This window comes from Thunnus maccoyii, chromosome 4, assembly GCF_910596095.1.
Source record: "Thunnus maccoyii chromosome 4, fThuMac1.1, whole genome shotgun sequence".
In the NCBI taxonomy this organism is placed as follows: Eukaryota; Metazoa; Chordata; class Actinopteri; order Scombriformes; family Scombridae; genus Thunnus; species Thunnus maccoyii.
In genome coordinates, this window is record NC_056536.1 from 22,459,428 (window position 1) to 22,484,021 (window position 24,594).

The 24,594-nt window shown below is 39.8% G+C and overlaps 2 protein-coding genes across 7 annotated transcripts; one reads left to right on the forward strand and one right to left on the reverse strand.

Moving 5' to 3' along the window:
• Positions 1-118: 118 nt before the first annotated feature.
• cnbpa (CCHC-type zinc finger, nucleic acid binding protein a) lies at positions 119-4,513 on the reverse strand. Of its 2 annotated transcripts, none has more exons than XM_042408496.1 (5): positions 4,410-4,513; positions 2,081-2,195; positions 1,750-1,815; positions 1,344-1,542; positions 119-1,135 (listed from the first exon to the last, which is right to left on the reverse strand). In XM_042408496.1, the coding sequence occupies exons 2-5, from the start codon at positions 2,190-2,192 to the stop codon at positions 1,018-1,020; spliced, it is 495 nt and encodes a 164-aa protein (XP_042264430.1). In that variant the 5' UTR covers positions 2,193-2,195; positions 4,410-4,513; the 3' UTR covers positions 119-1,017. The 2 variants fall into 2 exon arrangements, with proteins under 2 accessions (XP_042264430.1, XP_042264429.1); XM_042408495.1 differs by having other exon boundaries at positions 2,075-2,195; positions 4,410-4,512.
• raf1a (Raf-1 proto-oncogene, serine/threonine kinase a) lies at positions 3,381-19,056 on the forward strand. 5 transcript variants are annotated; one of them, XM_042408492.1, is made up of 19 exons: positions 3,381-3,697; positions 6,624-6,728; positions 9,676-9,902; positions 10,114-10,226; positions 10,366-10,468; positions 10,557-10,714; positions 11,219-11,308; positions 13,177-13,330; positions 13,791-13,910; positions 14,075-14,099; positions 14,784-14,899; positions 15,071-15,188; positions 15,347-15,431; positions 15,608-15,784; positions 15,869-15,915; positions 16,054-16,172; positions 16,315-16,446; positions 17,537-17,671; positions 17,774-19,056. In XM_042408492.1, the coding sequence occupies exons 3-19, from the start codon at positions 9,702-9,704 to the stop codon at positions 17,912-17,914; spliced, it is 2,034 nt and encodes a 677-aa protein (XP_042264426.1). In that variant the 5' UTR covers positions 3,381-3,697; positions 6,624-6,728; positions 9,676-9,701; the 3' UTR covers positions 17,915-19,056. The 5 variants fall into 5 exon arrangements, with proteins under 5 accessions (XP_042264426.1, XP_042264425.1, XP_042264427.1 ...); XM_042408491.1 differs by lacking the exon at positions 3,381-3,697 and adding an exon at positions 3,960-4,079; XM_042408493.1 differs by lacking the exons at positions 3,381-3,697; positions 6,624-6,728 and adding exons at positions 7,179-7,315; positions 7,899-7,932.
• Positions 19,057-24,594: the final 5,538 nt, after the last annotated feature.

Genomic DNA, 24,594 nt, shown 5'->3' on the forward strand with positions numbered 1-24,594 from the left:
TTTTTTTTAAAAAGATGGACACATTCATTCAAGTATAAAAAAACATCTGCAAAGACATCCTAAAAACAAGCATTCAAACATTGGTACATACATATCACACAGAAATCAGACAACAATATCCTCCCCGTGCTCCTCCAGCTTTATTGATAGTTTAAAATTACATTTCTATTTTCTAGGACTTCAGTTGCACTTTCCTTCCGACTTAAAAACTGAGTACAAGCAAATGGTATTTATACAGTAGTCTAAGTGATATTGTACAAAAATAACATTTTGATTTCTGTGAAAACATTTTTCATTCCCAAATAACTCCTAATTCTGCTGTTCTGACGACTGTTCTTGATGTTAAATTTTTGCCAAGGTAAAAAAAAAAAAAAAAAAAAAAAAAAAAAAAAAAAAAAAATTCCAAAGCCATTTTAAAAGAAATGTCTACCTTGGGCTACCGAGTGATATTTAAATTGTAAACAGATTTCTATAAAAGAACTTGTTTCTTTTAATACCTCCAAAAAATTTTATATCTTAGCAATATAACATGTGGTTTGTTATCGCCCACTTAGCTGCTTGTAGGGCTGAAATGCATCATGTTATGAACTGTTTCCATGTCATACTCTCTTGGCCAACTCATATCCCACTAAAACAAACCAAAATAACCATACATGGAAGTTCGGTTTCCATTTACTCCCTTCTTTTCTCATTTTACTGAGACTCACTTCCACAAGCTCAGAGGTCCTATAGATTCCCATATGTTTAGTCCCATTTATTCCATCTCTGATCACCAGTGGCTTGGAAAGGGGGGTTCTTTAACAAAGCATTATACATAACACCGCTACCAAACTAAAACATTTTTGTATTGAATGCAGAAAGATATTTTTTCACCCCTTTCATTGTATTACATGTCGAGAGGCTCACTGGCCTGGGACTAGCCTCTGTTAGCCAACCTTTGGCCAGTGAAGAGGATTCAGAGAAAATAATACAACCAACCATCAATCTGAAAAAAGGAGGGGCAACAGAGGGCACTGATTATGCGGTGGCTTCAATGGTGCACTCTTTTGCCAGGTGGCCTGCCTTTCCGCAGTTGTAGCAGTTAGTCTCGCTGGCTTTACTGCAATGCACAGCAACGTGACCAATCTCACCACACCTGGAGGAAAACAATAACACGGAGTGAGTTTCTTCATTAAGACAATAAAAGTTAAGCCTAATTTAAAGCTCTAAACTCTAAACAGTGGAAAAAGATTTTAAATAACTTCATATATCAGACATTTGAGAACTACAGTGGCGTTGGAGCCCCCCCCCAAAAAACATGAAGGGGATCATTTCGAAAAACAGGACAGCAAGTCAACACTCACCTGTAACATTTCACCTTATCACAAAGTTTCTGGATGTGGCCAAACCCTCCGCAGGAGTAGCACTTTTGCTCATTGGCATGATCACAGTCGCGGGCCATGTGACCAGCCTTGCCGCAGGTGTAGCAAAGCTGCTCCCTCTCCTTTTTGGGCTCCTTGCAGTCCCGGGAAATGTGGCCACTCCTGTGGCAGTTGTAGCACGCTGAACAGAAAAAAAAAACCCAACCTATTGTTAATTTCAAAAGATGGTTCAATTATTAACTAACAAATGTTTTGGTAACTATACTGTAGTGAACTGTGTATCGCTGAAATAATGTCATAATTACTTCTGCAATCCTGTTGTAAGCAAATACCACTTCACACCAACTAACTAGTGCTCAAATAGAAGAAATAGAACTGCAATGCACACCATCCTCAGTTTGGTCACAGTCCCTGGCCATGTGTCCTTGGTCTCCGCACCGATAGCAGAACAGCTCTGTAATGACACAGACAGATAAGTACGCAAAGATGAAAATACGAATACAAGATTGTAATGCAAGTGTTTATTTTAATTAATTGAATAATGTGTTTCATCAGAAGTGCTGTGCAGGACTGTAACCCAAAACACAGGTACAAGAAGTGAAGAACATATGCAAAGTGCAGTGGAAAAAAAAAAGGTAATAATTATAATATGTAACCCAAGTATTTTGTGATAATTGTTCTATACTGGGTGTGGCCTGAATAGTAGATAGTACCCTTGCCTCGTCCCCGACCCCTGCCGCGTCCACGTGCACCGCCAGCATTGGGGCAATGCTTGATCCAATGCCCCGAGCGGCCACATCCAAAGCACTCGCTGTTGCTGCTCATCTCCATTACCTAAACAAAACAAAACAAAACAAAAAGAAGAACAACATATCAGTATACAGTATTCTGTTTAAAGTAAAATCAGCCTATGCTCTCATTAAAAAAAAAAAGCATTTCAGCTGTCCATCTGACCGAGCTTTCACACCGAACACACAGAAGAAGGCAACTCTTTTCAGTGGGGAATGCAGATATATTCTTGGCGTGCACCACCTTGATTTTCCTCTAGGTCTCCTGCTGACTAAAATCAGCTTCGACTCTCTAATATGGCAACCTCTATGAAGCACATGCATGGTCATTCTGGAGAATAGAAAGTGGAATATAATTTGACTGCAAAAGGTTTATTTTTTGCCAATTTTGTGGAACTCATTTCTGTAACTGTTCATTATGATCATGCATGTTACAAATAATTACCAAGAAGATGTGGATGCCAGCTTATATTGTTTTTTTAAAAAAATTTTTATATGTTACATTCTGGTTCAACTTAAGCTTAGAAAGCAGCCTCTGGTCAAATAATTAAGCTGCTTTGTATGATTTAAAACCTAAAAGCATTAACGCAGCATATTATTTGTCACTAATGGCCAAATCTGTTCAGACTACTTACAAGCACACTAACTGACATAATGTGCTTTTAAGCTTGTGACCTACCAAGCACATATTACACTATTTGTCATATTTGGTGTGAAAGCCCCCCGATGCAGCAGTTTACCCCAGTTGCAAAAATGTTTTTGCTCTGCAACCAGTGTACACAAGGTGTAAAAAAGTAGCATATCACCACAAATTACATGATTAAATAACCATAATCAATTAACCATTCTTGTGCAGGGTTGTCAAAAATCAGGACAAACTCTATGATGTCAGATTTATTTTGTGTGCAATTTGAGAAAGATTACAATGATTAACACAATTCTTCATTTCTGAGTCAAATAACAGTACCGCAAAAGTCAATCTAGTGTAATACTACCTGGGGAGGGGATCTAATCTACGATCAAACAAAAGGGGTAATTTTTTTTTTAGATACGGAATCTATGATAATTGGCCAATCTACAACTAACTACTAAACTAACTTACACGATTTCCTCAATGAATTCATGTTGTGATCGCCATTGGCCAAACTTCTGTTTGCTGACGATGCTAAAGACATCAAGTCAGGGAAAATGTGAGTTAATTAGTAATTGAAGCCCCTCACAGTAAGTACCTAAAAGACGGCGAACGAGAAGAAAACGAGGCAGCTGGATTGAAATTATCTTTATAGAAAAAGACTGCAAAGGCTAACTTGTTGCTTCCAGTTTTTGTGATGGTCACCTAAATGCCCGTCGGGCCTCAACTTGTAGCTTATATAATAGTGTTTCCCTTGGTTGTTACTGAAATACTCCAGTCGCCACGTGTGTGCTCATTTCCACCGGAGTTATTATCAACAGACAGCCGAGTGTTGAAATCCTCTCTGAGTTCACGTCAGGCAACATGGCAACACACGCCGCTGACTGCCACAGAAATGGCCATGAAAGCATGTCGTGGTTTGTATGCTAACTTGAAGCTAGCGTTAGCTCCAGAGGGCAGTCACATCGCAGCGTGTAACGTTAACTCTACATCTGCTGAAATAGCAAAGCCCGGGTCTGACCAAGATGATTCAGATAACTCGACTAATTTCTAACATCTTCGGAGGCTTCCCCCTTAAGTAATTAAACCAGAAAAATTGATTTAGAGTTATTTTTGCGCTTGCAAAAAAAAAAAAAAAAAAAAAAAAAAACAGAATCAAATGCCAAAAGGTTGCAGCTACGCTAGCGCTGGCCTAGTCACGTTGATTTTTCTTGCGTACTCGCGAGACACTGCTAGCACACCACCTCACGATCACGACCAAGAAGCACGGTTCAGTCGACGATTGAGCTTCTTTCACCAGTAAGAACCTGTCGAGCCGACACTAATAACGATAAACGTTAATTATATGTGATTTCTAGCGGGTATTCGGGTGAATATACCATAAAAACAACATTTCCCGCGCGGGACGCACACACCAAAGTCGTTGTGACGGGCTAACATTAGCAGGCCGGACTGAGGTCCCGACGCTCCGTTAGTGAGCCCAAACCAAAACCAGCGCGTTTTAACAAAAGAAACCGAACAAACGTGCAATTTTTCAATATTATCAATTCTTACACATCATCGCGTCAAAGTTTACAGACATTCAACATCTAATGCTTAAATTGATTAGAATTGTGTTTTATTGCTTACCTTGCTGGCTATCTAGCTATGTCAGTGTTTACGCCTCCTTCTTTGCGCTACATGCGGTGTGAGCAGGAGTTCCTGAATTGTCATTCACAGTCTCCAGTAAAAAACCTGCACTGTCATTGGCTACATAGTCTGTTCACAACCAATCAAACGCGAGGATGTCTGGACACCGCCTCTGCGAATCAACCAATCATGGACACAGAACGGTCCTGTTTTCTCCCTAAATCGAGTGACCTTATTTTACCCACGTCGCTTTTAACATTAAAAAACTTATTGAAATGATAAACATTAGGAAATATTTAAAGCCGTAATAATGTCAGTTTACTACCTCTACTACCGGTAGGCTACTTCTTAGTGAATTAATTCACATGGTACTTTCCAAAAATTAAGGGAAAAAAAAGATAAATATAAGAAAAGATAACTAAAATCCAGACTTTTTTTTTCACATTTTAACAGGAAACTATTTATTTCCATTTCTATTTTTTAAAATATTTTCATGTGATCTCTTTTTTTGTTGGCCTGCCTCTAGTTATTCAAAGCATTTGGAAAATTGAGATAAAGATTCCCATAAGTTGCTTGTTGTCAAGATAAATCTGCATTTAAAGGTATAAAGTAGGTTTCTGTAGGCAAATATCGTATTGTGTTGTACAGTGACCTCTTTTATCTCTTCAGTAACTCTTTCAGTCAACTTCTCAGACACATCTGCAGATTTCTTTCAATTAAATCAATGCCAGTACCTAAGACAAGTCTCAGAAGCAGGCATTGCAGCTTTGTTTATAGAATCAGTCCAATAACCTGTATAGAGATGTTTGTATCCATAAATGCTACCACTATTACTGTTTAAGGCATATGATCATTTATAAATCAGTTAAAAAAGTGAAGCGAATCTTCAACTCCTGGGTGACCCAGCAACATCACAATTTTCAAGAATTGTTTTCAATTATAAGGTCAAAATTACTCATAATGATGAGAAGAGTTTTCTGATGACTAACAATTATTTCCATTGTCAGTTAATCTGGTGATTATTTTCTTGATTAGGCTATGAAATGTTAAAAAACAGTGAAAAAATGGCACATTTCTCAGAAGCCACAGTGATGCCTTCTAATTTGCTTGCTTTGTCAGTCTAAAGTCTAAAATTGTAAGATCTTCAATTAACTGTCATGTATGACAAGGAAAAACTGCAAGTCTTCAAATTTGAGAAGCTAAAACCATCCAATCTTTGGTATTTTTGCTTGAAAAATCACTGAAAGATTATTCAATCGTCAACATAGTTGCAGAGTCATTTTCTGATGCAATGAATAATAAATAAAACAAAATGTATATTTAAAACACTAGCATTTTGCACCTCTTCAATACCCACAAAGTTGTAATATATAGGCTTACCAGTTTGTCTGAATGCTTATGTTAAAATAACACTAAAACCTTAAACAAAAACATTTCTGTAAACTTTAAACCAAATTCTGAAAATCACTGAAAACTGGAACTGCAATGAGAGTGTCAATAAGCCTAAAAACATACAATAATCAAAACAATCAAGCAATGATATGTATGTGTTTCCCAGCCTGAGGCCCTGCTTGTTTAACGCGTCCTGATTGCATCATATTTTAAAGACAAGAGGACTGATAGAGACAGCAATCCAATGAACGACGGGCGCTGCAAGCTTCTCAGCTAACTGATCTGAGTGCTCAGTTAGATCAATAAGTGGGAAAGATGCATTCGTCCCCGTCTTAAGGTGGATTTGACTGTAACGCTCTGAGATGGCGATTGCTGTTTCCTGTGGTCTTCATTCTGCAGCTCACAACCTTTAATACATACCAGGAAAAAAATATAACAATCTGCGGTGCATAATTTTGTATAGATTAAGAGATGTACATCATAATATCCCATGCTGACAGAAATACAGTGCTGCTGTTTGGATGTAGGGTGGAGTACCTTAAAACACTCCACAATGACAAAGCCCTGCCCTCATCTTCACAGAAAACAGTATTTGGTATTTCTTTTATTTGTCAGGTTGAATGCCCGCGATGAAATACCATTTTCAGAAATGTAGACTATATTGTAAAGTTAGCTGGGTAGAATGAAAGTAAAATTGGCTGCACAATCAGGAATATAACATGGGTTTGTAATTGAGACGTACTGTCTGCTGCTGCTTTATGTGTGTGCCGAACCCGTCGAGACTTATTGACTGGGATGTTCATGAGGCTGTTTTATTCTCAGATGGTGTCAACTCCAGCTTGCTGATAGGACCTATGAGCCATCTGTGATTAGGGTGCCTACCTCAGGGGACCCAGTCCGGGATGATACGGAGATGGTGAACACATGGTGAGTGTGGAAGATATCATTTCACAATGGTACTGTTTCAAGACCAGTTTGGCAGAGAATAAGCTTTGTTTTCGGCTGAAGCTGTGTTCTTATTAAGCCTGTTTTAATGTTTGAAAACAATTCAAATCCACTGTGAACTACAAAAATGATGCTCTTCTGTCAGTTAAAGAAATCTTGACCCTTAACTCTAGCTGGAACTTTTTCTGACTGTCGCCTACATGACATACAAGCTGACTCTTCATTGTCTTTTTTGACCAGAGATATGTAAAATGACTGTCATGCATATCAGGAAGGCTCCAAAATGATTTCCAAAGTATTGCACTGTCCCCAAGTCTCCAGATGATGGTGCACTTGGAGTTAATAATGGATAAGCCTACTCCTTCACTCCAAACCGGTAGTGGGCCGATTTTTTTTGCTTTTCAAAAGATACTATCGCAACGAATATTTTAACGAATGTGCATTAACTTATTATCAACTATATTAATATTTCATACACATATTAGCCTTCGTGAAGAGTTAACCCTTGGCTGTATGAGCTCCTTGGACTGCGCTCTCAAAGGCGGCACGCATATAGGCCTTTAAATGTGGTATATATGAGAAAAATTGTCATATATTGAGAAGCTAACCTTGTAAAAATCTAGTGGTAGATTTTTTTAAGAGTCAAAAAACAGTATTACCGGAGTGGGAGGGCTTAAATTAGTGCTGTAGTTGCGCAGTGTGACTGATGCTTGCAACTCTTGTTATGACTGCAAGGTCCTGTTTCAATCACTGGCGTCAGACGGACGCACGGCACCAACTCAAACCTTTTCACCTTCTCATGTACAACGTAAATATTGATTGGAAAGCGAAGCATTAACAAGCAACTTATGGGAATCTGAATTTGCTTCCCGGGACTTGGAGAATATCTCTCGTCGTATCACTTTGAGGGTCCGACGGATTTTTTTTCCTCGCTTTTACCACGACTGGGAGATTAAACTTTTCCTCTCGTATTTTAGGTGGCTCGCCAAAAAGACCCGCCTGTGACCTTCACGTCTTACATTATTGCTACATTTACCGGATGCAAGATAAGTTGATACAATTTGAGAGTCTTAACCAACTTCGACTTTTTCCTCCTTTTCTTTGAATGCGTTGCAAATATGATGATGTCACCGACGCCACTTTTTCCTGAAGTTATGGCGGAGCACAACTTTTCTAACTTCTCTTGGTAAGCATATACAGGCTATAGGCTCCTAGCATTGCTACTCTGGGAATTATGTTTGAAATGTTAACTAAAAAATGTTTAACCGCTTCTCCGTGAGGCACATGAACAAGAAATGCATCGTTTGAACAAGTGAAATTTGAATGGGGGTTGAATAGAGCTGTGCAGGGAAGTTTAGTCAACGTTATAGTTCGCCTCTGAGGGCCTAACTTACAGGCAATTTCACAGTAATAACTCGAACTACCAGGCCTTATAAAAACACACGTAGCAACTAGCTTCTGATATTTGTGCAAGCAGTGCACGCATTTCACTAGTTGCCTTGTCTTTATTCGTCTTTTTTAGCAAGAAGTTGAATTTAACTGGAGCTCTGTTGAAGGCGTTCAAAAAAGTCAGTTCAACCTAACTCCCAAATAATGCTAAGACTTAAGTCAAGATATTGAAACTCTCTTCATGTGGATGCAAAACTCGCCGTGAGTTTGTAAATGTGGCTGTGTTATGTAGACTGACCTGTTATGTGGGACAAATCTAAGCAGTATGGGAGTAAAGTCTAATTATTCTGGACTTTACATTCTTTCTGTTGATACCCTTCTCTGGATGGATCACAGAACTTGTTTTGAACACAATTCCTGCAGCATGGTTGGAAGACTGTAAGATCCACAGTCCTCCCCAAGTTCCTGCTTTTTTTTTTTTTTCTGTAGTGAAGTAGTACAGGTGGTGAGTTATGTCTTGCTGTGACACGAACTGCAGTAAATCATCTCTTCAGTGTAATCAGGCCTTTTGCAGGAGACACAGCAGAGACAATCAGTAGTTTTTTGCAGGGTGAAAGTATACACAGCGAAAATAAAGACAGAGAATCAGTGAAACGTCTGTCTGTCTGTATATATAGCCCTGTCATTTGTACTGAAAACAAAGCAGAAGAGGGAGCATATTTGTTTGTGATTGGCAGGTCTAGTTGACAAATGACAATTGTTTTTTTCGTAGTTGTTATTAAGTTAAGTATCACTTTATTATTTTCTTCTGCTGCTCTGTCAAATGGAAAATCCACCTTTTGTGCCAAAAATAACTCTATAAATGACTATTATAGTTTGATTTATTGTAGGGTTGAAGCCAGAGTTTAATAATCACTTCGGGCCACTAAACAGTTCAGAACATACATTTACTCTTGAGGTTTCCTGTCACACTTCTGAAAGCCTCACCACTTTGATGTAACCCCTACCATCATATGAGGGGGTTGCACTTGGTTAGATTAAATTTAGAGATTACATCAAACGAGTTCTCGATGCCGCAACCCAAATCTATCTTTGTTTTGTGCTACTTTTTTTCCCCCCCACCGGCAGTAAAAACTTGTCACCGTTGGAATCTATTGTAACTGACATGTATTCAAGACAACTGCAGCTGCTTTGTCAGTAAAAAACAACAACAACTTGCTTTTTAAAATCATTTTTCAAAATGACTGGGATGAGCGTTTGATACTCCAAAGATAGAGTTTAAAAAGTTATATACATACCCTCAAAAAGATTGATGGACGAATGGATTTAATTACTTTTTTCATAATGAAAAACATTTTTCGTTTTGCATGTTAGTCTGATAGACTTTGACAGTGAGTCTGCACAGCACCGCCATCCTCATCAAGAAGAAAGAGAACTAATATAATATTAACCGAGAGGTCAACTGGTGATGTGAGCTTTCAAGCATTTGGAGTACTAATACTGGTGCTTGGGTTTTTTTGTTGTTTTTTCTTTTTTCCAGACCATTGAGAGCACTTGGCTTTACTAATGGAGCACCTTCAGGGAGCGTGGAAGACCCTGAGCAACGGCTTCGGAATGAAGGACTCTGCGTTCGAGGGCCCGTGCCTTTCACCGACCATGGTCCAGGGCTTTCCCTGCCAGCGTCGCTCCTCAGATGACAGCAAGATGCCCGACTCCAAGACTAGCAGCACTATCCGCGTCTACCTCCCAAACCAGCAACGCACTGTGGTGAGTTGATTTTCCACTGCAGGCAAAAGATGGTGTACTGGTGCCTCTGAGAGTTCACAACCTTGGATTTCCAGACTTGGACTAAGGCTTCAGAAATACTACACTGGTACACAGTTAGCTAAAGGCTTATGGAGCTGCTTACATCCTTGCAAGCAAGTGAGGACTTAATACTCTAATAAGTTTTTTTTCGTCCCTTTTTTTTGTCCTTCAGGTAAACGTTCGACCAGGTATGACTCTGCACAGTTGCCTGATTAAAGCCTTGAAGGTGAGAGGTCTGCAGCCTCAGTGCTGCGCTGTCTTCAGGCTGCATCCAGGACAGAGGAGGTGAGCTCGGGACTGTTGTGGGTTTGAAAACCAGGGAAATAAGATCAGAGGTCGCATATATATCATTCTTACGTGCTGCAGTTTTTTTGCCTGCTTTCATATCCCTTCATTTAAAGGCTTTCATCCATTTCTGTAACAGTAAAAAATTCCGGATGGATTGGAATACTGACTCCACCTCACTGATTGGCGAAGAGCTGCTGGTGGAGGTTTTAGATCATGTTCCCTTGACTACGCATAATTTTGTGAGTACCTGAAGCATTTACAGTATCCTCACACTCAAATAAGTGTTACTGCTACAGAAATAAACGTACATTTCTCTGTCATTTACAGGTTCGGAAGACATATCTGAAGCTAGCATTCTGTGATATTTGCCAGAAGTTTCTTTTGAATGGTTTCCGTTGCCAAACGTGTGGCTACAAATTCCATGAGCATTGTAGCACCAAAGTGCCCACAATGTGTGTGGACTGGAGCAACATCAGACAACTCCTGTAAGTGTCTTCACCATAAAATGGCAGCGTAACCAAAAAATGACCTTTTGATAACAGTCTGTAATGTTTTTTTTGTTTTTTTTTTTAATATATATACATAATTTGAGAAACAGACAATAACTGAATAATTGCCATCCTACATCCATTACCTGCATGAAAGGGAATAGTTTAATTAAAGTTTCATCTAATCAAGTCTTTGTAAGATTATTTGTGCATCACATTCTTTGTGTTAGGGTGAAATAGGGAAAGCAGGTTCTGCTGATACTACTCCTGATTAGGTCTCAGCTCGTATACATGGCTTTGCATACTTGAACTGAGAATAGAGGGTTATTAGTGTTATTTTGCATGCAGGCTGTAGGACTGACAGTAAGCATTCAAAGATCTATATCATTGACATTGAAGAGATAAGCCCTTTGACCTGACAACCATTGTAGTCTTTAGCAGCCAGCTGTTGCGTGATTAAGCACCCACACTCTCTCTTTCTCTCTGTCTCTCTGTCTTCAGGTTGTGTCCAACACCCGGTGAGAGCGGTGCCCCATCACTGCCCCCACTGACATCTCGGCGAATGAGAGAATCACTAACCCGGTTTCCAAGGTGAGGTAAATTTTTATGCTTGATCTGTCCGTGACAAACCCTTCTCTTCCTTTTATTAACATAAGATATTAATATACATTAGAGAGTTGTCCTCAAGACACACTCAAGTAAGACTTGTACACATGAGAGTACTTTTCAAAAACATAACACACACACATACCAGAAAGTACAGACACATACTGTAGTTCTGCTAGGGCGGAGAAATGACCTGGAGTCATTGATGTTCGGATTTGTTAATGCCCATATTTTGTCATTTTAAGCTGAGGTATTTGTCCAGAGTGATGCCTTTTTGAGTATTCGATGGTGTCGCCCAGTATCATGCCTCTCCATGCATCAATTGTAGGACTACGTCTATGGTTGGTGATTGTACAGGGAGCTAACGATAAGAGTGCTACTTAGCCATGACTGCTATCATTTTCTGTTATTTGTCACGCTAGCCTACAACACAGTTGTATTTCTGTTCTAATTTGTAAAGAACCTTAATCTTAATTGAATTAAATCCTGCGTTTAATGACGTCCCCAGCTTTATGGGGGCTTACGTATCCAAGGGGCTGATGTAACGAGAGGTGTCAAAAGAGCCTGTTGTTTCAGGAGCACTTAAAATAGTTTTAAAAAAAAAACATTCACTGAGCTGCCAAATTAGCACTCTCAAAGTATCAAGTTGTTCCATGCAGAGCTATCTCAAATACTGTTTAGAAACGTAGTTTTGTGTTGCCAAACGGGGGGATTGTTCTCAACTCCCATGGTCATATGTGTTATAATGTAATGTGATCTCTGTGTATATACATCATTCAGCTGGGATTCCACTGTCCCCATTTTCACCAGCAGCTACAGCACAGTTAATCGTCCTGTAACAAGAGGTGGGGCTGGGCAGTGTATCGGTATTATATTGATATCGTAATATGAGACTGGATATCGTAATATTGTGATATAGCATAAGTATTGTCTTTTCCTGGTTTTAAATGCTGCATTACAATAAAGTGATGTAACTTTCTGAACTTACCAGACTGTTCTTGCCTTTACCCACTTAGTCATTATATCCACATTACTCATGATTATTTATCAACAATCTCATTGTGTAAATATTTTGTTAAAGCACCCCACATTCATTCCCACAATACTGTTGCGTGTTGATATTGAGATATTTGGTCAAAAATATCATGATATTTGATTTTGTCCATATCACCCAGTCCTAACAAGAGGTTTACCAAGACTTTTGACTAAATTCAGAACTGAAATCCATTCTATGGACATCATCAGGCATTGTGCTTGTTTTTTTTACATGTTTTTGGGATATTTTGACTTGTTTGAATTCAAGTTTGTGCTTCTAAAAGTGAACAACTCAAGTTAGGCCGACATCTGCATTGTTTGGAGATTAACGTATTTGGCTGGTGAGCTTTGTACTCTTTAACTGAGCCAATACTGATCTTGGCAAACATCACAGGCTAAATACCTCCACAGTGTCAAGTTAGCCAAAAATGGGATAAGGGGAAAGCCACAATAAAATTTACCAATTACTACTTCCTCACAATGCTATTTCTCAGTTTAACTCTGTATATTTTTTGTTTGTTGTTTCTCTTTTAAACCATGAAGTATGCTCCTCATTGGTTCTGTTTGTGTGGCAGCAATCTGTTGATGAATATAAACAGATGATGTTTTAATGGGGACAGTGAAAGGAAATGACAGAAATGAAACCAGAATGCCCCTGCACCAACTACTACCACACCCACTGCAGTCCAGTTTTTAAAGAAGTTACAGATTTCAGCATCATGTTAAATGTCAGTGGCACGTGTCATTTTGCAGCAGCGACATAGGACACAAACAATAGCTGCTCAGTCTCACTATTTGATCCTTGTTCGCCCTCACAGCTCGGCCCACCGATATTCCACCCCTCATGCCTTCAACTACACCACGCCCTACCCACCCACAGGCGGCGGTCTCTCCCAGAGGCAGCGCTCCACCTCCACGCCCAACGTCCACATGGTTAGCACTACCCTGCCTGTAGACAGCAGCATGATTGAGGTAACTACACACCATATGGGCCTCCTGGGTACTCCTATAGAATCAGGCGGCTACTCCTAAAATATCTCCTGCCTGAGAGTGATCTTGCCCTCCTACGTGCATCTCAGGCATTCCAACTATCTTCGCCTTGCTCTTTTCTACCTCTTATCTACCTCTCACCTGGACAGGGTTCAGCCTGTTTTGTGTAATTCCCCTGATGGCATCTTATTTTAGCAGTTTTAAAATATGTGACACTTGACTTCCCCTTGTTCAGTTCTAGTTTCTGCTTTTTCACCTCCAGTAATCTTGCATAATCAGCTCATCAGTTTTGCATGCTTTTTAGAACATTTCCCTTCTATTCTCTCCAGGTAGAAACCTGGGCATCACTCTTGTCATCATTCCTTCCTCACTTTCCTTTACTTTGTTCCTTTCCCCCCCCTGTCCTCACTGGCCTGTTGTATTGTACCCTGCTGGGGAGTAGCTAGACTGCCTGAATACCTCCCCCAGCTCCTGGTGCCATAGATTCTGGCTGAAGAGGAAAGTAGGTATTGTGCACTTCTCCCAGTCTTTTGTTGAGGCCTCATCCGAGAGTCCAGATAAGGTTAGAAAGCAGAGTGTATGTGTGTGCAGTCTGAATGTCATGCCTTGCAAACAGGCTATCTGCATTCAAATCTTAGTAGTGAAGTCAAACCATAAGTGAAAGCACAGCTTGTGTTTTGCAGTTTGAAGAAGCTGACAGAGTTTTGTCTTTTCTCGTCTTTCTAGGATGCGATGCGTGATCATGATTCGGGTAAGTGCTCGCTGTTGATTTCTTTAGCGCCTTGTTGTGTACTTTTTTATGCTGCATCACACTTGTTTTCTTCACCCTTACCGCAAATTTCCCCCTTTGATTGTGCATTCACTTAAAACAGATAGATGTTCAATTTCAAACCTCTCCCTCTGAATTGACTGCCTAGCCATCCCCACTTCCAAAATGGAAATTTTTGAGCACAGCATTTGACATTGAGGTCTACTCATAACATTCAATAGATATAACAATAAAGCTTAGTAGTAGAGGGAGGTAATGCAAGATTTATCTAGATGAATTAGGCCATTAAACATGATAAAAGGCTCTGCAGACCGTTGTCATCAATCTTTATACTATTTTTCCATTCTACTGACGACTTCTGTTAATGTGTACATGAAATGTGATGTTCATCCAGGAGATTTATTTTATCATTGTCCATCATAACTCTTTTTTCATAGGGCGTCTCATGTAAGGGGAAGCTTGAAGGGGGAAATTAGGACAAAGTCAAAATCATCGTCCCAAATTGTTCAATATTCACCATACAGTCCTCTTTACAGTGTGTCAGTGTGAATATCTAGAGAGAATTATTATACCCCATTTAGTGGCATCCTGAAAGTAGTTCACAATTGATGGACACTCTTCCATACTGAATCCCTTTCTTCTGTCACTCGCTTTCTGTTCGTAAAGCGGGGAGTTCCCCTAACCAGAGCCCCACAGGCTGGTCCCAGTCCCAATCCAAAGCCCCTGCACCTGCCCAGCGAGAGAGGGCCCCGTCCTTCAACACTCAGGAGAAAAATAAAATAGTAAGTTCTATGTTGTGTCGTGTCTTATATCTATCTTATCTTGTCATGTATGTTGTAAAAACATTAAATACTTCCAGACACCTTAGTACAATCTGCCTTACAGAATACTGGCTTATATTTAGTTTGTGTGTCTCACATCTGTTGCACCTTTTTTGATTTCATTTCATCCAGAGGCCTCGGGACAAGCGGGACTCGAGTTACTACTGGGAGATCGAGGCCAGTGAGGTGTATCTGCACTCCTGCATCGGTTCAGGCTCCTTTGGAACTGTATACAAAGGGAAATGGCATGGTAGGAATGCATTTCAGACAGGGCAGGGCACTTTCAGGTGTAACTACTAACACTTTCACTTTTTCACTTGTCAGTAAGCACCTTGTATAACTCTTCATATGAGCTGACTGTGACTTTCATGCGTCAGGTGTAGCTGAGTACAGTATTTTTTGTTGTAGGTGATGTAGCAGTGAAGATTTTAAAGGTGACTGACCCCACACCAGAGCAGTTACAGGCATTCAGAAATGAAGTGGCTGTCCTGAGGTAAGAAATCCAGGATACAGTGTCGTCTCATAATTTGTTTTAGCTGTCTAACAGCTGGGTTTTCATCTGTTCTGACAGTTGCAAACTGTTGAATTCATGGTGATTCATCTTCATTGCTAACTTTTATCTTATCTTTGTTTTGGTGATTTCCTCTTCCCCTCTGCCTCTGGTCGCAGGAAAACGCGACATGTCAACATCCTGTTGTTCATGGGTTACATGACGAAGGACAACCTGGCTATTGTGACCCAGTGGTGTGAGGGCAGCAGCCTCTACAAACATATTCATGTCCTGGAGACAAACTTAAAGATGATCCAGCTCATAGACATCGCCAGGCAGACCGCTCAGGGCATGGAGTAAGTCTTAAAGAAAGGCATTTTTCTGATAAATCAAACTAAAAAAGAATCAAATGTCATCATATTTTTCTTCCTCATTTTTAGCTATCTGCATGCAAAGAACATCATTCATCGTGACATGAAGTCCAACAGTATCCTTTCTATCAGCTGTTACAGTGTGTGTACTTTGTGTGTAAGATAAATGCACTCGATGCTTTATAATCGTCATACTGGCTCAGAATCTGTGCTTCCTCAAGGTCTTTAGCTGTGATTCCTTGACAGCAGCGTAGACATCTTCTTGCATGAAGGGCTAACAGTGAAAATTGGAGACTTTGGTCTTGCTACGGTGAAGGCCCGGTGGAGTGGCTCGCATCAGGTGGAGCAGCCTTCTGGATCCATTCTCTGGATGGTCAGTAACACTGCTTAAATTTCAGTTTCAGTACAGAAATAAGATAACTGCAGTGAGACACACATTAATTGTAAAAATGTGATTTAAAAAGACTGTTTGTTTTTTTGTTGTTGTTGTTGTTTTTCTGTATGTTTGTCTAAAGGCACCTGAGGTTATTCGGATGCAGGATAACAATCCTTACAGCTTCCAATCTGATGTCTATTCCTATGGAATTGTTCTCTTTGAGCTCATGACGGGAGAGCTCCCGTACTCCCAGATAGCAAACAGAGATCAGGTAAAATCACATCATTAACAGATGCCATATGTTAAGTGACAACGCATGCCATATGTTAGGTGACAACAGTTCAGTGTTACAGCAAGAGCTGCAACTATTAATCAATCAACAGAAAATTAATCATCAACTATTTTTTTTAAAGAAAAAAGTGCTAAAATTATCTGGTTCGAGCTTCTTAAATGTGAATATTTTCAGGTTTCTTTAGTCTTCTTTGATAGTAAACTGACTGGACATTAGTTTGCATCTTTGGCTTTGCGAAATGGTGATTTACATTTTTCACCATTTTCTTATATTTTTAAGACTAAACTACTAATCAATTATTCAAGAAAATATTCAACAGATTAATTGACAGTGAAAATAATTGTTAGTTGCAGCCCTAGGTACAGCAATTGTTTGTGTCTGGCAAAATGAATTTGCCAAAAACCCACATTCTGACACGTGTCTAAGCTCTGGTCCTCATCTGGGTCCCAGTGTCAGGCTGCGAGCTCAGGCCAGAAGGTGGTGGAAAGACACTGGCTGGCTGTCTGAAGGGGGTTGTGGTGCTGGCCTAAGGCCCACCATGGAACAGAGGCGGGCGTCCTGGAGCCATTGGCCTAATTTTAGAATCAGTAACACAACCCTGGATGTTTGTGAAAAAAAAGGGGTGCATGGGTGTGTGTCTGTGGTTTTATGTCCCCTCACAGGCCACAAGACCTGGCCTGGAATCGTGTCTGGCTCCTTGTTCAGTTTAGTTTACCGTGTCTGTATTCAAATTAGAGTAGTGAACAAAGTGTGCCCATATGCCCTGTTGTACCCCTATTCTCCTTGATACTGTAGAATGACTTTGTACTCAGCTGACCTGGCAAGTACATAGAGTACTCCTATCATCCTTTATCTCTGCAGCATCATGCCTTCACAATAGCTCCAGTGTTTTGAATGCCTGTCACCTTAGACTCACTGGCCATATTTAAACAGTATCTCTGAGGTGGACTGCTGATTTAGAATTGATCAGGTGTCTCCTACTGTCGCACTAACTTGGATCAGTACTTCAACTCCTGAATATTTTCAGTGATTAATGTCTCATCTGCTTTCTGTGACCTCCCCCTCTCAGATTATCTTTATGGTTGGAAGGGGCTATCTGTCCCCTGACCTCAGTAAGCTCTACAAGAACTGCCCCAAAGCCATGAAAAGGTTGGTCGCTGATTGCATCAAGAAGTCCAAGGACGAGAGGCCGCTCTTCCCGCAGGTGAACTACTCTCTTGGTAATTGTAGACTTAAAGCTGAACGAAGAGTGTTTTGTTAAACAAAATTTAATTTCTCTTCTCTTTTACGCTTTCTTTTGTTTTAGATCTTGTCCTCCATTGAGCTTCTCCAGCATGCCCTCCCTAAGATTAACCGCAGTGCCTCAGAACCGTCCCTGCACAGAGCCTCGCACACCGAGGATATCAATGCCTGTACTCTGACCTCCACCAGACTGCCTGTTTTTTAGAGGCTCAGACAGCGCTACCCCTCCTCCTCTCCTTACACCACCCCTCCTCTTTGAAATATCCAAAATAGTCCAAATGCTCAGTTAGCCCAAATTCTCCACATACAAAAACCAATATAGACCTACAGTTGCACATGCAAACATACTTAAACCCATGCTAATCAATATATTACGTAAGGAAAAGAGGAGAGGGGGAAGTGCAGAGAAAAGTGCATCTGAGATTAACTATGGAAGGGGATGGAGTGATGATGGATTGCAGTAGGATGTACACATGAAGAGGGTGGCATAAGATACCTATTGAGGTGGTGCCTTGCTTGTCACTGCACGTATTAAGAAGTATGCAGAGGCTCCACGGTGGCAATGCATTTGGTAAAAATTTGTAAATATATGCACGCACACCTACCTAAGACAACAATAAATGGACATTGAAGGAAGCTCAAGAGAAAGACAGATGTGTCTCTCTTAACTTGGGCTCTGTGATGTGAAGCACACACCCTTCTATCTAGCCGCCCTGGTTTCTGATGAAGAGGACCTTTTTAAAGCTTACCTGCCTTAAGAGGAAACAAAGCCTGGACTATGATCCCGCACAACTTCACCTCCTCTTGTTATCACAAACAAAGCAGTTGGATGTAGTCCATTTAGTTGCACAGTAGTAGTTGATTTTTGCATTGTCTTAAATGATAATGGAGTAGATATGGGAAATTGTCTTTTTTTTTGTTGTTGTTGTTGTTGTTGTCTTTGACTTCTTTAAATTGTCTTTATTTTTTGGGTCATGTTTGAGGAATTATAGCCTGTCAGACAGCACGCATGAGTGATGATGGAACTCTTTGAATTTGCACATTTTAGCAAAAGCAATGGTTATGTTTCAACAGTCTACACAGCAGCTTCGTAGCTCTGAGTAAACTGATCTGAGTAAACTGATCTGACACCCACACATTCTTATCAGTCCTTACCATGGGTTGGTTATCATGAGCTGGACATTTGGCGGTTCGGTTGTCTTAAATATTTAAAATGATTTGGAAACTAATTTGTATTTGTTTATCATGTCTCTTTCTGGAGGTTAAACGTTTTATTGTAAACTTGGTGAGAAAGTTGTCTATTCAATATTTTAATAAAATTAAGTTAAATTTCTTTGCCAAAGTAGACTGTATTGGTCATCTTTCTTTGTGTTAAGGAAGTACATTTACTAGTCAACATATGTCGTGTTGATAATGTCGATCACTTGTACTTCATTTTAAAAGCAGGAATGGAAGCAGGTGAGGTGGGAAGTTGACATCAGATTATTCTACCTGTCTTCTTGTTCACTAACAGTAAAATCCCACACATGTGCAAGACTTTGTGGCAGGGTGTAATGTTTGCTGTAGCAGTGGCAACGTGGTGTAACCTCACAGAGGATCCAGTCCAGACACGCCACCAGGGGATTCCACTATTGGCTGATGCCACTGTGCACTGTATAGTCACTGGCAAGCTCAGTGGAACAACAATCATTCAGCAAGGGAGGGACGTGGTGGAAAGAGAGAGGACAGTTATATTTTGTTTTAGTGTAAACATTCAACGTGTAGTTCCTGCTGGGCAGGACCACTTGATTTAGTTCAGTCCCAAGTGCAAATTTATTGTAAATATGGGAATGTTTGCTATGATCTAAATATGGGAATAAGTGTTTATTTTTTATGTTTTATGGCCCTTTGAATTGAGCCCAGGGCAAGGAACTTTTTGAGGTCTTTATCTCATTTGAATCACATGTTTCTAAAAGCCCCATCTCAGGCAGGGTAAAATAGGCCTGATGTCATCAAAAGTGGTGCAGCACAATTAGACCAAAGCCAGCGACTGACCGCTAGTCGTTTTGCTATGTATGTGTTTATCTGTTCTATTTCTGCATTCTGACAAGCCACACAGACTGGCCAAAATGAAACCGACAAAGTCCAAATGTCCTACATCCCTGGCTGGCAATAGCTCCATCTAGTGGGTGTTTCTCCATGATGCGTATCACTCTGTTTCACATTCCTGTATAATAGTGAATCTTAACACTAAAAATAATGTTGTTCTTGTGCTACCATAATTACTGAGGACTCAAGACTCAAGAACTGAGAGAGTTTGAGTGTGAGTGGAACACACAAATCCCTCCAGACAATGCAGAATCATTGAGAAGGAGACATTTTCCTTTAAAAATCCCCAGACAGGTTTTAAGACATATAAAAATACTCTGCTTGGAATAATAATTTGTTTCTGATATGGGTTTTCCACAAAAAGATGACCTCACTAAAATCCTTAAAATGACATCATCTCCTTCTCCTTCATTAAAACTTCCAAAATCGATTAATATGCACATATTTTTCACTTTAGAAATTTAACTGTTTACCACAAGATGTCTCCTGCTTCACTCAAATCCCATTCTCAGTGTTTGTGCGCTAGAGGCTTCACGTTTTCACATCACATCTGTCTAAGTTACACATTGGACTTTGATTGGCTCCAAACCAGTTGTGATGTCACAGATCATGCTTGCCTTAAAGATTTTTAATGAGCACAGAGAAACTTTCCTCCTTAAGCAGATGAATGTGAAAACAGCCTACTAGTGTCAAACTCTGCACATACGTACATCATTCTGTACCGTGAAGCTCAAACATCCAAGTGAATTAACAATAAGCAAAACTCATTTTTGAGTGGAGGGGGACTTCAATACTGAGTTTGATGTGACAAACAAAACATCCAGATTGGCTGAACACATCTGTAACAACATCTGTATCGATCAATTGAATAGTGTTTGCCAAGACAGCCGCTTGCCTCTCTCTGTTATGGCCTCCAACTCTACCTGGCAGTAAAAATGAGCCCATATTGTTTCTAATAAGCCAGATATTTGTCCATGATGCTGTAAGGCAACCTACACTTGTGTAAGTCAAAAATGTATTGCTTACAAAGCACATGTGTTGTGATTATCATTTCAGTGTCAAGTCAAGTCAATTCTATTTGTATAGCCCAATATCACAAAATTTCAGGGGGCTTTACAATCTTTACAGCAATACAACATCCTCTATCTTAAGATCCTTGATTCACATGAAGGAAAAAAATGGAAGAAATCTTAGGAAGAACAACAGAGGAGGGACCCTTCTCCCAGTATTGATAACAGGTTGATTGATAACATATATGAAGACTCTGATCAGGAGGACACCAAGCCACTTCCAGGTGACTACACATACACACAGGGGAAACTCCCAACATCATTCACAGACACAGTAGTTGTATAAATTCTGTGATAAAGTGAAGACACACTCATGCAGCTCAGGTGGCTGATAATGTAAACATAATAACACTGATGCTGTATGTAGGCCTCTTGTGCCTCAGCTGTACCACCAGATGGCAGTTGAAGCAGTGAGCGTTAAAATTATTTATAAAAAAGAAATCAGGATATGTTATGTTACCTTATATTCTAAATAATAATCATAATATTCAAAGATCTACATGTTTACTACAGGTCACCTTTAAAACCTCTCTCATTATGTTGTTCAGCAGATGGTCAGTGCAGCGTGCCCCCACAGGGCAGGAGTTGTTCATGTTGTGCAGCAGCTTGGCAGACAGCTGGGAGGAGTCTAGACAGAAGCTCCTCCGCTGGAGCTCCAGGGCCTACACTGCCTTTCCTCTGAGTTCTTCAGTGGCTTTTACTATCACCAGGCCATCTCAGTCTGCTTGTTAAGAAGGAAAAAACATCAGTGCCATCTGGAAGCCTGGCAAATCTGTGTGTGTTTGCTGATATTTGTTGAGGCAAGCAATATGAATATGCAGTATGAATGATGACCTTTTTTTTAAGAGTTTATTGATTCGACTTATCAGCAAGCCTATGCTCCATTATAACACGCTAGGGCCTCTGCAGCCACCAATTAACCATAATTCATCTGTATGCAGAAGCTGCACCAGAGCTGAGAGCTGTCGGCAGTTTTCAAAGCTCTAACCAGCCTTTCATGTCATGAATAAAAAGAGGATGAGCACACCAACACATGATGTCAGTAAAAAAAGCAAACTAGACATATTGAGGTTATCAGAAGAATTTTGAGCATCTTCCTGGATTTTGTGATTATGTGCACGATGGTTGACTATATTTGAATAGAGTATACACGTCAAATTGGAAAGAGAATATTTTTGCCTCCAGCAAACATTTTCTCTCACCTATCATACTTCCTTCAGCCCATCAAGAAATAATGGGAACTGTGCAGATGTCTACAGTTTGGTGTATGTGAAAGGATTAGTCTTTCCTTCTCTCAGAGAAGGTAGCTTGTGTGTAGAAAGAAGTGTTTGGTTGCTACAGAAAGCCTCAGAGGAGAAGAAATTAAAATCTAGTGGGACTCTGCAAGGCTGTAACCAGTTGCCTGATACAGAAAAACTGCAGAGGCAGGAAATAAAAAGCAATAAAACTGAACAAACAATGTCATAATGGAGTCTCCAAGTACCTTACCTAATTTTCTAAGATATTGTTCAATTTGGCAGAAACGTAAACAAGAGAATAATAAACATCAGACCTGAATGATTAATAAACTTTGTTTAGTAATGAATGTGCCCAATAAAGTAGACTTGTCTCAATGTCTATTCTGTGTCAGGAATTACAAAATGTAATATAAAGTGTCTCGTTCTTATGGTCAATATTTATATGAAAACATAATCAAATTTAATTTCCTGCACTTTATGAGCCAGCACATCATTTGCTTGGTCTCACTTCATAACTTGGATTTTTGAAACAAAAGAGAATCTGTTTGCCTTCACAACTCACCTGCTTATAGCAGTTTTATACTGCAGCTGTTTGGTTCAAAGGGAGGACCAAAAAACCTTTTAACCTAGATCCAGTAAGTCACCACCACTAATCTCATGTTAACGTTATCAGAAATGGACCATGACAACCACAATTTAGCACACCGTATTTATTAATAATATCACTATAACCACGATTTAGCAAACAGCAGCAATGCATAATTACCTGTTTTGAAGGTACTGATAATTGCTGATTATGTTGTGGATAATTTTACATGAACATCAGATAGCAAACAACTATAAAATATATTTCTAATGAAGCAATACAATCACATGTCAAAATTACTCATCTTTATACATGGAGTGTGACATCCACGTTAAAGCCCCGAAAACTTTGAAGCTTCAAAACTTAAGTATGCCTCTGTTAACTTCCCTATACATTGAATATTAATGACTACATAGGCAACAATTACAGGCACCTTTAGGTATTACTCATTAAGGGTTTAACACTTAAACTCAGCTAATATGCTTCATCATAACAATGTGGGTGTGGTTTGAACATATTTGATTGAGCAAGCAACTGTCCATCTGTCATCAGATTCTGATTCAAATTGCTTACCAACTTCAAACCAGTGAAAAAAGGAAAATACAGAAATATCTAATGGAAAATAACCAAAACTGTTCTAACTTTGGCAGAAAATAGTGAGTTCATCACTCCATCACTCACAGTGATAAGAACATGATTGAGAAAAAAACTTTTCAGGGCATTTAAAGCTTGCTTCATTTCATTTCATTGGCAGTTATATCTAATATACAATATATGATAGTCACTGTATAGGTAAGTCAACATGCAATTGAAAATAAATGTAAATCTTTATTTAGAGAACAGACTTGCAAAGGACTTCTTCAAGTTGCGAATGGTCTCAGCATTTTCCGTATCTTCACTGGCAGCGCGGAAAAAGGACGTGTCTTTCAGACCGAAGGCACTGATCAGGGACTGGGATTTACTGGAAGACAAGAGAATCATGACCTTGTATGTACAGTTCGAGTCAAGATGAATGCACAAGCGACTTGAATATATACGCTGCTTGAATAGTTATAGCTACGGTCCTTATTAGAGCATTGATGAGCTATTCATTCTTACTTAAACTGTGGATGTGCCTGTGGTTTTTCCCCAGTGGCTCGCTCTTCCAGCAGAGACTGCTGTTGCTCATGATCCACAGATGTCTGCATACGGTGATGTGGGTTTTCTCTAAGAGGCTGGGCTGCTATCTCCTGCTGGGTCTGAGACTGACCCTGGTACTCAAAGTGGACTGAAGTATTTGAGTTACACTGTCTGGGTGGCGGAGGTCCTGGCGGGACCATATCTTGGTTCACAGACTGAGTCTGGGAACGCTGCGCTGCGGGGAAGGGCCTTGGGTTTTCATCCTTTGTAGGAGATTTAAGGGTCAACTTTGGAGCAGGCCTTTGTGAAAGCAATCCATGGGGTTCCACTGGGCCCCCTAATTTCAGCACAAGAGATATTTATGACATTCAGCCATCTTCGCTAAGAAGACAGAATAATTAATAAAAGTTTCAAATGTGGTGTCACTATGTTCATATGTAGTCTAACAGATCACAGGTTTATTCATTAAGTGATCAGACACAAATACAGTAATCGCACATTAACATGTTAGGAAGACAGAAGCCACAAAATAAAGACACAAAAAAAAGCAGAGGGGATACACCATCACAATACAGTTGTCTCTTCATGCATTGGAATCAGTGCACTGTGTATGCCCAGCAGTTTAACTGTTGAAATGTTCACATCTTTGTGTAATTGATGAAGCCTGTAATATTGTTGTGTATCAAGTCTTTCCTTAAGAAACAATATTTCTGACAACATAACACATATGAGGACACAGACCAAATATATATTGCAAAGGAAGCTTTATTGCCAGTGACAGAGG